Source organism: Sus scrofa, chromosome 18 (assembly GCF_000003025.6).
Source record: "Sus scrofa isolate TJ Tabasco breed Duroc chromosome 18, Sscrofa11.1, whole genome shotgun sequence".
Taxonomy (NCBI): Eukaryota; Metazoa; Chordata; class Mammalia; order Artiodactyla; family Suidae; genus Sus; species Sus scrofa.
In genome coordinates, this window is record NC_010460.4 from 19,597,295 (window position 1) to 19,612,325 (window position 15,031).

At 38.2% G+C, this 15,031-nt stretch overlaps 1 protein-coding gene across 3 annotated transcripts in view; it reads left to right on the forward strand.

The window, feature by feature from the left end:
• Window positions 1–15,031, forward strand: part of TNPO3 (transportin 3) — a 100,611-nt gene that overhangs the window by 24,740 nt on the left and 60,840 nt on the right. For all 3 annotated transcript variants that reach the window (XM_013990808.2, XM_021079117.1, XM_013990809.2), the window contains 3 exons: window positions 5,685–5,885; window positions 7,386–7,459; window positions 8,694–8,850. In XM_013990808.2, coding sequence (XP_013846262.1) covers window positions 5,685–5,885; window positions 7,386–7,459; window positions 8,694–8,850 — 432 coding nt within the window. The remainder of the gene's footprint in view (window positions 1–5,684; window positions 5,886–7,385; window positions 7,460–8,693; window positions 8,851–15,031) is intronic.

The following is a 15,031-nucleotide window of genomic DNA, read 5'->3' on the forward strand; positions in this document are numbered from 1 at the left end:
GTAGTATTTTTGGCTTTGGTATCAGTGTAATGCTAACTTCATAGAATGAATTAGGAAATGTTTCCTACACCTTTTCAATTTGGGGGGCTAGTTGGAGAAGGATTAGTGTTAATTCCTCTTCCTTATTTATTTATTTTTTATTTTTTTTGCTTTTTTATATTTTTTGCTGGCCACAGCCATAGCCACAGCAGTGCAGGATCCGAGCTGCGTCTGAGACCTATACCACAGCTCATGGCAACACCAGGTCCTTAACCCAGTGGTGAAGCCAGGGAGCAAATGTGCATCCTCAGGGGTCCTAGTTGGGTTTGTTAGTGAGGAACCACAACTAGAACTCCTAATTCTTCTTTGTGTTTGATAGAATTCACCAATAAAGCCATCTGGTCCTGGACTTTTCTTTTTTGGGAAGTTCTTGATTACTGAGTCAGTCTGCTTATGAATTATAGTAATGTAGCCTATTCAGATTTCTTTCTTTTTTTTTTTTTTTTTTTTTTTTTTTTTGTCTCTTTGCCATTTCTTGGGCCGCTCCTGCGGCATATGGAGGTTCCCAGGCTAGGAGTCGAATCGGAGCTGTAATTGCTGGCCTACGCCAGAGCCTCAGCAACTCGGGTTCCTAGCCGCGTCTGCAACCTACACCACAGCTTACGGCAACGCTGGATCCTTAACCCACTGAGCAAGGGCAGGGATCGAACCCGCAACCTCATGGTTCCTAGTCGGATTCGTTAACCACTGCGCCACGATTGGAACTACAGATTTCTGTTTTTGTTGGTTCAGTCTTGGTACATTGTATGTTTCTAGGAATTTGCCATTTCATCTGGATTACGTAATTTATTGGTGTATAGTTGGTTGTTCACAATATATATTTTATAGTCTTTTTTTATTTCTGTAAGATTAGTAGTAATGACCCCACTTTCAATTCATTTCTTTTTTTCTTTGTTAAAATCTAGCTAAAGTTTTGTCAATTTTTTAATATCTTTGAGTAAATCAAATTCATGATTTTTCTGTTCTGTTTTATTTATCTTTGCTCTAATCTTTATTATTTCCTTCCTTACGCTAGCTTTGGATTTAGCTTTTTTTCCCCCTAGTTCTTTAAGATGGAAAATTAGGATGCTGATTTGAAATATTTTTTCTTTTTTTAAATTTAAGTGTATAGATATAGCTACGCATTTCTCTCCCAGCACTGTTTTCACTGCATCTTACAATGTTTGGTATGTTGTGTTTCCATTTTCATTTGCCTTAAGATATTTTCTAATTTCCAATGTTTGATCCATTGGTTGTTTAAGAATGTGTTATTTAATTTTTACATATTTATGAATTGTCCAGTTTTCCTTTCATTAAGTTCTGGTTTTATTTCATTTTGATTGGAAAAGATACTTTCTATTTCAATCTTTTTACATTTTTTTAACAACTTGTTTTGTGGCCTAACATCTGGTCTATCCTGAAGAAGTTTCAGCCTTTTTGAAGTACATTTCCTGTTTCCTACCTAGGGTCCCAGCTGAAAATCTGGACTATATACCAGCGCCCCCTCTTCCTTGGAGAGCTCTCTATTCCACTTTTCATCTCCCAGGACTGTCTGAAGTTCTTAAGCCTCTTGTCTTCCACTTTCAAATAGGCAAATGCCTTGAGGGGAAAAGTGGAGCCAAATATTAGGCTGAACTATCTGTTCTTCTGTTCTTTGTCTCTGGAATCTGGTCTCATGTTCTAGATGTCTTGGTAGTTTTGATGTCTTCAAACAAATTCTTGATATTTAATTCATTTTTTCACTTATTTTTGCTTGGAAAATTTGTGTAATGCCAGCTAGTGTGGTAAAACCAAAGTTGAAACACTTGATAAATGTTATGAACTCTGTAACTTCAGGTTGTTTAGGGAGCATGTAGGGCATGAAACTAACTCCTGTATGTTAAAAAGCTTCACTATGCTTTCGTAAAAAAAAAAAGTGTAATTTAAAATTTTACAAAAAAAGATTGTACAATAAGATCTGCATCTTTGCTTTTTAAATGTATATCTTGGAGCTCCTTCCATGTTTGGAACGCAAATCCATATTTATTTTTAAAGACAGTTCTAAAGGATCTGTTAGAAAACATTCAGACATCATTAAAGGTGCTTGAAAAATAAATCTTTGCATCCCTACCTCCCAAGTTAATAGTTCCTGAGAAAGAATTTTTTTTTGTTTTTTTGTTTTTTCCTCTTTTAGGGCCTCACCTGTAGCATATGGAAGTTCCCAAGCTAGGAATCAGAGCTGCAGCTGCTGGCCTATGCCACTGCCACAGCAACTGTGGGACCCAAGCCATGTCTGTAAGCTATACCACGGCGCATGGCAACACTGGATCCTTGACCCACTGAGCAAGGCAGGGATTGAACCTACATCCTCTGGGTTCTAGTCAGATTTGTTTCCGCTGCACCACGAAGGGAACTCCTGCTGTTTTGACTTTTGGTTCTGCCCTTCTTTTTTTTGTCTTTTTGCCATTTTCTAGGGCCGTTCCCGCGGCATATGGAGATTCCCAGGCTAGGGGTGGAATTGGAGCTGTAGCCACTGGCCTACACGAGAGCCACAGCAACACAGGATCCGAGCCACGTCTGCAACCTACACCAAAGCTCATGGCAACACCGGAGCAAGGGCAGGGATCGAACCCGCGTCCTCATGGTTCCTAGTTGGATTTGTTAACCACTGAGCCACGACGGGAACTCCTGCCCTTCATTTTTGAAGTCTCTATTTTTAAAGAGATAGAAATATTTACTCTTTAAAAATATGACTGGTAATTTTTGCTACTTTCTGCCATTCAGATTAGAGCACAACATGACACTGCACAATGAACTTTTTCATAAGGGTTCTAACCCAGTGGGTTAATGATTAGATTTCACTAGGGAGAAAAACTTCATACTAGTTTAATAGGCAATATTGGTTTTGTTTGTTTTATTCTGTTTTGTTTTTAAAACAGAGATACAGAAAAAACATACAAAATAAATGAATTACTCAGTCAGTTAAGATACATCTTTTGAGTGTCTTAATCTGCAGGTTTCTTCTCTCCCTGTATATTTATCTGTTGAGCAATCTGAGCCATTTGACCTGTTGAGTTTCCCTACAATCTTAATTTTATTGATTACATAGTTAGGATGCAGTTCCACTTTATAGCCTTCAAATTGCCAGCTGGATCTAGAAGCTTAATGAGACACAGAGTTGATTCTCCTGTCATTGTGGTAATCCAGTCTTTCAGCAGGATGCATGTAATGTCTGGTTGTCTATCCTTATGATCTACTACTGTGAAACAAATTATCCCAAAACTCGAAAACTTAGGGACTTAAAAACAAAAACCATTTCCTTTTTTTTCATTACTTTGTAGGTCATGAATTTGAGGAAATTTGAGCAGGGCTCTGTGAATGGTTCTGCTTCATGAGGCATCCATTTGTTAGACTGACTGGCCTGATCAGGTTTACTTACATGCTTGACATTCTGGTAGGAATGGCTGGAAGGCTGGACCTAGCTGGACTCCACATGCTTTCCATAGTCTTAGGTCTCTATATATTCTTTTCAGTAGAGTCTCCTTGTCTCTCTGAGTTGGCTGAATTCTTGATGGTAGGTGTTAAAGAATTTGTGAACATATAATAAAACCACCACAGTAACCAATGAATATTTTGGGGAGATAGTTTGATGTATTTTGTCATTCATCCATGAATCTTCCTTATAGCAGTAATTTCTGTGGTATTGCAGTAGTGATTTTGTTTCCCTCATTCCTTCCACATTTATTAACTAGCATTCTTCTGTTAAAAAAAAAAAAAAAGATGTCATATCCTACAAATAACCTCTCCCCAGTTATTTATTCACATCATTGTGAACTCATGGATATAGTTTTATTTTTGAATTATAATCCAGTACAATCATAATTTGTTACTCCAGGTTTTCTTGCTTAGGCCATTGGGACGTTTTTCAGATGGCTCCTATGTCCTTTAGACTTTAAATGTCTTTCTGGCCTACTTTCCTGCTATTATGCTCATTTTTCTCTTTTCCCCCCTCTATAGGTATGTATGTGGCATTTTACCTCAATGACTTATTTTTTGTGAAATTAGTTTTTTTTTTTAACTTTTTGGAAGGAGGTGTAGTTGAGGATATTTTTCCAACTTCATAGAGCTTCCTTTTCTTGGGTAGTAGTTGCAAATAGGGTGGTTTGATTTCTAAGTTTTCCTAGCTTTGTTACCTTCTCCTTTTTTCCCTTTGTCTCTATTGTACTTATGCTGTATAATACTGTTTTTATAGCAGTTTCTCCTCAATTTGAGGCCCTGCCCTGGCTTTTCAGTTTTAAGAATTTATAGTGGTTAGACAGTTCCTTCTCATTAGGCTTTACATAGGCCTCTTTACTCATTTGTTTTTGGATTGATTAAAACCTTTTGTTTACTATTATTTTTAAAATAATCAGTTTGAGCAAAACTATTTCAAGGGCATATTAAATTATAGATGTGCTCGGATTACTGGTTAGATAATGAATGGCTAGAATCTTTGTAGCTTGGAAGATTTTTTTGTGACATTATGCTAGAGGTAAAAAGTACAAGAATTAATAAAAATACAGTTTATCTAGAAGGCAGTTAATGTTTCATGCTTGTTTTTCACCAGCTTATTACTTGATTGAAAGCTGAGTTTTATGTCAATAAACCTATTCATAGTGGGTTTTAGTGTCTCTTTTCAGTTAACTTCAGGAGGCTGTTTAGGCCATTTCCTTAGCTTCCTGTTTATCTTTGGAAAGATCTTGAGGAATCATTGTATATTACTTGTACTTGTGAAGTGCTTTATCTTTATAAGGAATTGAGTAGGTAAATCTATGTGATCACTCATCACAGTTGGCTCTGTTCCTGAATTGGCATTGAAAAAAATTTCAGTCAATTATTACAAGCCAAATTTTAGCCTGCCCCCAGGCAGTTTGGTGTAAAACTGGATTAGAATTTACCAGTTGTTAATTAGTTGCCTACTGTATACTGTACAAATTTATTCCCAGATTTATCTTTCAAAATAAGGCTTCTTTTGTAAATTTGACTAGCTGTTAGAGACCAAATTCTATTTATCATTTCCACAGATGCTTCTGTGAAAATGATTTAAATAGCATATATAGCACTTCGCCCAATATAAAAACATTAGAAAATAATTGAAGTATGAGAGAGAGTTTTTCTACTGTGTAAGTCAGGAACTAAAGACTGAAATTTAGCCCTATTGAGACCAATATGAAGTATATTCTCATATTTTTAGATATATTAAAATAGCTTCCAGACTCAATTCTCAGAATGAGCAAAGGCTTACTTATTTTAAGTGGAAAAGAGAAGAAACATCCAACCTGTGGATTAGGGTTGGAAACTATGCAGTGAATTTTAGTTTTAGTAGAAACTTTTGGGACATTTTTCTTTATATTTTCCCCCTACACAGTTAATAATTCTAATTAGCAAGATTAGATCTCTTTGTTCAGTTGATAGCTCTCATGCCTTCCTACAATCAGAAGACTCTAGGGAATACTTTGGTTGAGCATGGTCTATAAATATATACTGTAGTTTGAAGTTTTGGCTGAATAGTGGGTAACTTAGCTTGTCAGATTTTTCTTTTAATTATACTTGGGTCTAAATAAGTTTGTGTATGTATTGAGGTTGTATGGCATTAACATTGTTCAGAAAAGTAGATTTTAAGACATTTTTGTCTGATTTGCTTTCAGGTTCATGCATGGGAGATTTCAGATCAATTGTTACAGATCCGACAGGATGTGGAATCATGCTATTTTGCTGCACAGACCATGAAAATGAAGATTCAGACCTCATTTTATGAGCTTCCCACAGATTCTCATGCCTCTTTACGGGACTCATTACTAACCCATATCCAGAACTTGAAAGACTTGTCACCTGTCATTGTAACTCAGGTAAATCCTATGCTTTTTTTTTTAATGATAATTCTCTGGTTTTATTTAAAAAATTTTTTTTTTTTTGTCTTTTTAGGGCCGCACCTGCGGCATATGGAGGTTCCCAGGCTGGAGGTCAGATCGGAGCTACAGCTGCCGGCCTACACCACAGCCACAGCAACGCCGGATCTGAGCCGTGTCTGCAACCTACACCACAGCTCTCTGGCAATGCCGGATCCTTAACCCACTGAGCGGGGCCAGGGATTGAACCCGAGACCTCATGGCTACTAGTCGGATTTGTCACTGAGCCACGACAGGAACTCCAAATCCTATGCTTTTCATTAGAAAAATTATAAGGCCATTTTGACTTTTATCAGGTTAATTTCCATTGGCATTCATAGGCCATGTGAAGAAGTAATATTAACTTTTTTATAGACTCATTGTTATAATCTTGTAAGTGACTAGAAAGTGAAAATTTAAAGCTTTTGTTATTAATCTTGGAATTATTTGATTTCAGACTAAAATACCAAAGGGGGTGGTGAGTGTAGGTTTTTACAGGCAGGCATGTGTATGCACATACACACAAACTGCTAAAATTGTAGATGATAAAGTACTGTTCTGGGTCAGAGAGGTCCATATACTTGGTTTTTAAAAAGTCCTTTGGGAGTTCCTAATGTGGCTCAGGGGTAACAAACCTGACTAGTTTCCAAGAGGATGTGGTTTGATCCCTGGCTTCCATCAATGCGTTAAGGATCGGGCATTGCCGTGACCTGTGGTGTAGGTCGCAGATCTGGCTTGGATCTGTTGTTGCTGTGGCTGTGGCGTAGGCCAGCAGCTTCAGCTCTGTTTCGACCCCTAGCCTGGGAACTTCCATATGTCGTGGGTGCAGCCCTAAAAAAGTCCTTTCTGGGCAGATTGGCCAGTAAAAGTCTCATGAATGAAGCAATGAACTGGAGCGTCTGGCTTTTCCACATTAAATAGGGAAATACATTAGAAAGGAAAACTGGAGTACATACTCAACATGTGATCTCTGCCTGATGTAGAAGTGCCCTTGAAGAGGATTTGCATAAGACTTCAAGATGAGAAATGAAAAGAGAAAGGAAATGGCAATCATTATTTGAGGAGTAAGTCAAAGGGCTGACTTTGCCAGTAGCTTTGGCTTTTTGGCCAAGAATAATTTATCTGTCCATGAAGCTCTGTGGTATTGCCAAATAAAATTAAGTATTGATATAATCTGAAGAAAATGTATAATCTGTTCTTTCTGACTTTTTGTTAGTTTTTTTGGTTTGATTTGGTTTTTCATTTTTAAAGGTTAACTTTTAAATTCCAGCAATTTGTAGTTAGCCCAGAAGCATTGACATGATATATAGATGTGGGGGTAAGGGAAAAAGGTGGTGTCACATTCTTAGTTTTCATATTGTTTGGAAGAAATTTGGTTTCTTTGCTTTCCAGTTAATATTGATAGCAACCCTATATCTGATCCCTTGTCGGTTCATTTATTTAATCTCTCTTTTTACTCAGCTGGCTTTAGCAATAGCCGACCTTGCTCTACAGATGCCTTCCTGGAAGGGATGTGTACAAACATTGGTGGAAAAGTAAGCAACTTGTGTTGACTCTATGCTAACATTTGGAATTACCATTAACCTATACAGAGAAATTTGCCAGCAATAGCTAACAGTTTGGACTACTTTCCCAGACTCCTAACATAGAATTATAATAATTGACTTTGGTTAAAATCATTTCAAATTTAAATACTATAGAAATATGTCACGTGGGACTTAAAAAGACGGTCATAATTTACACACATACTTCTTGAATTAACTGCAACAGATTCTTTCATTGCCTTGTGGATCACTCCCACTGTGATATCAGTGATTTTATAAAAATATGTCTGAATGTTAGGATTATATTAAATTGAGAGTTTTTATGAGTGTATGCTCTCATGGGTTTTTTTTCATGTCTATAAAAAGGATAGTATTTTTACACATGGAGCTTGCTACTTTGAATAAAGCATTTCCTCATGGTCTTGGCCAAGATAATTATGATAATTTGCTTGCATTTTGACATTTGGCTGAGAAATTATTTTTGAACAAAGTGGATGTCCTTTTTACCACCAAATATAGTGTGTTAAAGTCTTTATTGATGATTGGTTATATAGCTCTCTAGACGTCCCTTTAGGCATTTTAAAATAAATAAGTGCATATATGTTAATATGCGTATACCTATGTATTTTTTCAGTTATGTGCAACTATGTTTTGTGTACTTTTCGCTTACTATATTGTGGACATCTTCTCATGTTAATGACATGGATATCTCATTCGTTACAATGGCTCTGTGTGTTCCATTGTATGGTATCAATAACTTTTTTAAAACTCCTTATTTTTGTTTCTATATTTTGTGGCTATGCCTGTGGCATAGGGAAATTCCTGGGCCAGGAACCCAAGCCTCTGCAGTGACATTGCCAGATCCTTAACCTGCTGCTCCACATGAGAACTTTTTTAATCCTAATTATGGAGGACATTTATATTTTCCCAATATTTCTGCTATTATAAAAAACTACTTGCAGTGCATATGCATTTGCATGTATATGTGAGATTTTTTTCTGAGAGGTGAATTTGGAAGTGGAATTGCTGGGTCAAAGATTGTAATGCAAGTTGAAAATTTGATTTCTAGATACATTTCCCCAAAAGTATATCTGTTTTTCTCCCCTTTCATGGTAGTGAGAATTCTACTCATGTTGTCATACGTTAATCTGATGGCGCTTATTGTCTTAATGTGATTCTGTCTTTTTGGACTTTAAATAACCTGTATCTCTCTTTTTTTTCCTAGATATAGCAATGATGTAACTTCTCTGCCTTTTCTGCTGGAGATCCTTACAGTGTTACCTGAAGAAGTACACAGTCGTTCCTTACGAATTGGAGCTAACCGGCGTACAGAAATTATAGAAGATTTGGCCTTTTATTCTAGTACAGTGGTATCTCTGTTGGTGAGTGTGTTTGAAATACTGAGTTGCTGCCTAGGGTCAAAAAGCCTTGGTGGTTATTTTGTCATTCAGTTGCATCATTGTGAAATAGCTTTCTTAGCAAAATTTTGCAGTGATAATACTATGACGTTTATGTTACTTATTATAGTTAAAAAGTACTTTCAGAATCTATGCTTTTTGAACTTCTGAACAGTGCTGTGAGGTGGTGTTATCTCCATCTTATGAATAAGAAACAGGCTTATTCAAATTCAAAATTTGAACTTAGGCCTTCTGATGACATACTCCCTGCTCTTCTATTTCTTGCTACTAACTGTAGGCTCTTGAGCAAGGACTGTTCTAATGGAAGTGAATATAAATTTACTTAGAGAGGGGATCCTTTCTTTACTGGGCCAGGAGTCGAACCCAAGCCACAGCAGGGACAACGTCAGATCCTTAACCCAGTGCACCACCAGGGAACTCCTACATCATCTTTTTTAAAAGAGTTAAATGTGGAATTCCCTGGTGGCTCATGGATTAAGATCCAGCATTGTCACTGCTATGGCGTGGGGTTGATCCCTGGCCTCGGAACTTCCACATGCCACAAGCCCGGCCAAAAAAATAATAATTTTTTGTAAAATTTATTAAAGTAAGTAAAAAGAGTCAGATGTGATTATATCCTTTTTGATTGCATGGAAATTTTACACTTTATCTTAGCCAAAGGCCCAAAAGTGATAGCTTGGAAATTTTAATGTTCTAGACTGGGGTGGGTAAATTTATGGTCTATGGGCTGTTCACTTATTTTTGTAAATAAAGTTTTATTGGAAACAGGCCCATTCAGTTACATGTTGTCTTTGCCCATAATTTTGGGCTAAACTGACAGAATCGAGTAGTTTTTCACAAAGGCCATATGATCCGCAAAAACTGAAATATTTACTGCTGGTACTTTATGGAAAAATTTTGCTGATTCTGGAACTAGTAGACGGCATTAAATTGATTATCTAACTCACATCTCATTTTTAGGTCTTTATTGTCCATCTCAATTTTCTTAACAATGTGGTTATAGTAGATTATTTTTCAGAAATTTGTTTTGGTACTTCAACATCATAGAAATTTTTATTTGAAAAAACGGAACTTTGTTTAAAATTATGTTCTGTTTGGTGTTAGAAATTCACTGGCAAATTTCACTGGCAAATTACTCTTTTTAAGTTAAATGTATTTTTCAGTTAACTGTTTGTTTTAAAGAAGTAGCATAGTAGAAAAACCAGGAAATACAGCTAAGCAAATTACATTCAGGAGTTCCTATCGTGGCTCAGTGGAAATGAATCTGACTAGCATCCAAGAGGATGCAGGTTTGATTCCTGGCCTTGCTCAGTGGGTTAAGGATCCGGAGTCACAGACGTGGCTTGGATCTGGCATTGTCATGGCTGTGGTATAGGCCAGCTCTGATTAGACTCCTAGCCGGGGAACCTCCACATGCCACAGATGCAGCCCTAAAAAGTAAAAAAAAAAAAAGAAAAAAAATTACATTCAAACTATCTGGGATTACACTGTAATTTTTCGTATATATCCTCTATGAACATAGGTACATATTTTTAAAATCCAAATGAGAATGTGCTCTACCTTCCTTCTACAGCCTGCTTCTCCAGTCATCCAGCTTCATCTTTACCTTTTCAGTAAATTTTTATATCAACTAATAAATCCCTAGACCATATTCACATTCCCTGAGTTGGTCCTAAATATTCTTTACAGCATTTCCCTAAATCAATATGCAGCCCAGAACCGTGCCTTGTATTGGGTTATTATGACTTAATCACAGTCCTTTTTTTTTTCCTTTTTCAAAATGGTGCTGATTTGTTGAAGAGATTGGTTTTATAAAGCTTCTTCTGGATTTTCTGTGGCCTTGCCTTTTTCATTTAGTTCCTTTAGTTCTCCGCTGAGCCACGATAGGAACTCCTGAATGTAATTTGCTTAGCTGTATTTCCTGGTTTTTCTACTATGCTACTTCTTTAAAACAAATAGTTCCTTTAGTTCTCTGTAATTTCTCTAGTCATAATTCCTTCAAGTCAGAGGCAACCCTACTCTCTTGGGATTCCTCATGAGAATTCAGCTTTAAATCCCCTAGGGCATCCATTGTTTCTACTGAGTTTTCCCCTATATACATACCATCCATAGGATAATTGAAAAAATAGGCTCTCAAATCATTTTCTTTAGGACTTAATTCTTTCTCAGAACCCTGGTAAGAAAGGCTTAATGAATTAGTTTTAAACTGTTAAATATTTTTGACTAGAAAACGTCTTTATGCTGCATTTTATCAGAAAATACACTTTTTTTTTTTTTTTTTTTTTGGTCTTTTTGCCATTTCCTGGGCCGCTTCTGGGGCATATGGAAGTTTCCAGGCTAGGGGTTGAATTGGAGCTGTAGCCACCGGCCTACGCCAGAGCCACAGCAACTTGGGATCCGAACCGCGTCTGCAGCCAGTACCACAGCTCACGGCAACGCCAGATCCTTAACCCACGGAGCAGGGCCAGGGATTGAATCTGCAACCTCATGGTTCCTAGTTGGATTCGTTAACCACTGAGCCACGATGGGAACTCCAGAAAATATACTTTTTTAGTTGACCTTCCATTAGTAATGCTAAGATTGACTAGATTAGGATTATGGCAATCTGATTCTTCCATTTATAGTTTGTTTTCCCTCTTGTAATGTAATATGATTTGTATGATGGTAGTTTATTTTAAGGATGTCCAATTCCATGTGAATCTTTTGCCTGATGATTTTAAATCCTAGTTGATAGGATGGTTTTAAATCCTTGCCTTAATTCCATTATAGCTTGCAAAATAATGTGTTGATAATTCTATCTTTCCTTTTACATATGTATTAGCATTCTTCTGAGTTCCTATTAGAAAGGCAGGTTAAATCTTAATTTTAAAATGTCCTTTTTTTTGGAGTTCCCATTGTGGCTCAGTGGGTTAAGAACCCGACTAGTTTTTATGAGGATGTGGGTTCTATCCCTGGCCTCACTCAGTGGGTTAAGGATCTGCCGTTTCTGCAGGCTGCAGCATAGGTCACAGCTGCAGCTCAGATCCTGTATTGCTGTGGCTGTGGCCTAGGGGTGGTAGGAGCAACTCTGATTTGATCTTTAGCTCAGGAACTTCCATATGCTGCAGGTGCAGCTCTAAAGAGAAAAAAAAAAAAAAATTCTTGTTTTCAGTATAAGGATTTGTTTCAAAGATGTTTTAAATGTTACTTTTTTTCCTGATTTGCCTTTATGGTATACATATTATGGACTTATGGACTTTTGTTGATTCAGGGTCTCCACTTAAATTCTTCCTCTTTTTTTTGGTTGCACCTGTGGCATGCAGAAGTTCCCAGGCCAGGGATCAAACCCATGCCACAGCAGTGACAATGCTGGATCCTTTAACCTCTAGGCCACCAGGGAACTCCTTCAGTTATTTTTATGCTTAAAATGGGCACTGGAGCACTTCTTTGCTTCCTAAAACAAAAGGATGATTAGTATTCATCTGGTTACTTCCTTGTACCAGATTTGGAATCCCTGGTTCCTTTTAGTATTAGTCTGGGTCTGGTTGGGAGAAAGAAACCATCTGATAATTTGTCTTGACTATTTAATATAAAGAATGTTTAACATGCATTTAGAGTAATAAGGGATTGTCTAGTAAGATGTGCCAGAGAGTTATAAAAAATATAGAAATAAAACAGATACAAAGAACAGTCATTAAGGCCAAAGCTGAGATAGAGTTTGCGAGGAAGGAAGAGTTCACCCCTCCTCCCAGGACTGAGATCTAGGCTCTCTTGGTGATGGCGTAGCCATGGTAAAGAAATCATTGTGGTACTGCATGCTGCTACAGGTCTGCTTTCTAGGAAGCCCAAGAAAGTTGTTAGGGAAAGTGTCTCCCTAGAGGCACTCTGCCACGAAATCACCTGGGTGTGGGAATGCCAGGGGAAGCTGCTGGCCATGTGCACGGTAGGCACTGGAGGAGGTGAGTACACTGAATCTGGTGTTGGATAAGAACTTGTGCATTCCTTAGTAGCCAGAAGCACTTTGCTCTGAAAACTGTTGGTAGAGGTGGGGGGATGCTGGAGAAATTGCTGGCTAGTGTTCTTGCTATAAGAGGTGGACACCAGAGAAGCTGGGAGTCTGGGGTTGAAGAAGCTGCACATTCTTCAGAAGGCTATTAAGTGAGCACACTGGAATCAGGAAACAAAACCCCTTTCCTTGTGCAGTTTCTCTAATGTCCTTGTGACAAAAAGTTAGTGCTAGCTGGCACAGGAAGAAATATTTAAAGGGCCCAGTCCATTTTTACAGAGTAGTCTAAAAGGGTGAATTTGGAGCTGAGAGCCAGTAAATCTATAACTGGCCATAGTCTTCCCATTTAACTAACTCATTTTCCGTTATATGTACTGTCTGACACACATTTAAACTCCAGTACAGTGGTGTAACAAGCAAACAGGAAATATGCAAAGTTCTTGCCGCCCTCATTTTTATATTGGTTACAAGGCAGCAAAAAGAGACGCCAGAGAGCTCCCTTCCCTTTTATGCCATGTGAAGGCGCAGCAAAAGGACAGTTGTTTGTGAATCAAGAAGCAGGTGCTCACCAGACACTGGATCTGTGGGTACCTTGCTCTTGGATTTCCAGTCTCCAGAATTGTGAGAGATGGATTTCTATTGTTTATAAGCCACCTATTCTATTACTCTGTTATAGCAGCCTGAATGGACTAAGACGCATGCCTTAGCCAGAAACTCAGGTGCTTGGGGTTCTTTACTCTGTGAAGTGACCCAAGCCTTCATTCCCAAAGAGTCTGAGCCCTCGATCATGCTGCCTTTTTGGGTTGTTGCTTCTGTAGTTTTGCATTAACCTTTACTGTTGTATATGGAGATACTAAGAAGTTTCCTAGAATGTCCTCTGGGTTCCAGATCAAGAGTTTCTTGATTTGACTGTATAGAAGCAATACAAATTTTCATTGATAATTAGGATCAGTCATTTAAGCCTGTAAAATAACCCCCATTTCCTCTTGGTTCAGTGACATAAGAAGCCCAGATTATCCAGGTGGTAGTCTTTTGTCTTCCAATTGACTGGAATCATTTTTGTTTCCTGGTGGAAGCATTCCTTCTTTGGGACCAAGATCTCAAATCAGCAGAGCTCAAAGTTGACCATTACTGTACTTCTTTATTCTGATATGAGCCTTCCCCCACTTTTTGGCTTTTTAGGGCCACAGCTAGGGGTTGAATTGTAGCTGCAGCTGCCAGCTGCACCACAGCCACAGCAATGCAGGATCTGAACCGAGTCTGCTATCTACATCACAGATCATGGCAACGCCAGATCCTTAACCCACTGAGTGTGGCCAGGTAGCAAACCCACTTCCCATGGATACTAGTTGGGTTTGTAACCCGCTGAGCCACAATGAGGAATCCCCTGATAGGAGTTCATTGATTAGATATGATACCATGATGGTTGGATATGGTATTCTGTGAATCCATGAATGATAATGTTCACAGAAGTATTACAAGCAGGGAAGACAAATCTATATCCAGAATGAGTCTATTCCTGTGAGGACCAATCTCTGCTTCCTCCATGATAGAAGTCCAATGTAATCAACGAACCTGCTCCCCATGGGGAATGGTGCCACTGGGGACTCTGTGTTGGTCTCTGCTGTTGACAAAGTAGACACTCAGTAGTAGTGTTTACCAGTTGATAAGTAGAAATCCATGTTGATCCCATGTTTAGCCTCTGTCCCTGCTACTGTGACCACATTGTTTATGAGCCCATTGAGCAAGCACTTGGTGCCTAGGAAAGAGGGTGACATCATAGAGTTTTTCATTTTGTCCATCTCTTACTGGGAGATTCCTTTATAGCGGATGCCTTTTGGTGAGTATTCACACAGGACAGAAACATCTTCACAATCTGTGCCCATTTATATATCATCCATGTACCTCTTCCTCAGACTTCTTTGTCACCAATCTTTCAATCCTGTTTCTTCCAAATCCCTGATCATCCATCCAAATGATTAGCAAAGTTCATGAATAAGTGGAGGTCCATATTTCTGGTCATCATTCACTCCAGACAGGGTGGAGACCCATATATACTGCTTGAAGTTATGCCTACTAGCAGGATTTTCCTTCACTGGCCTTCGTTATAGCCCCTAAGTGGGCTTGTTATGCTGCAGCTGTCCACCTTGAGGTGATACC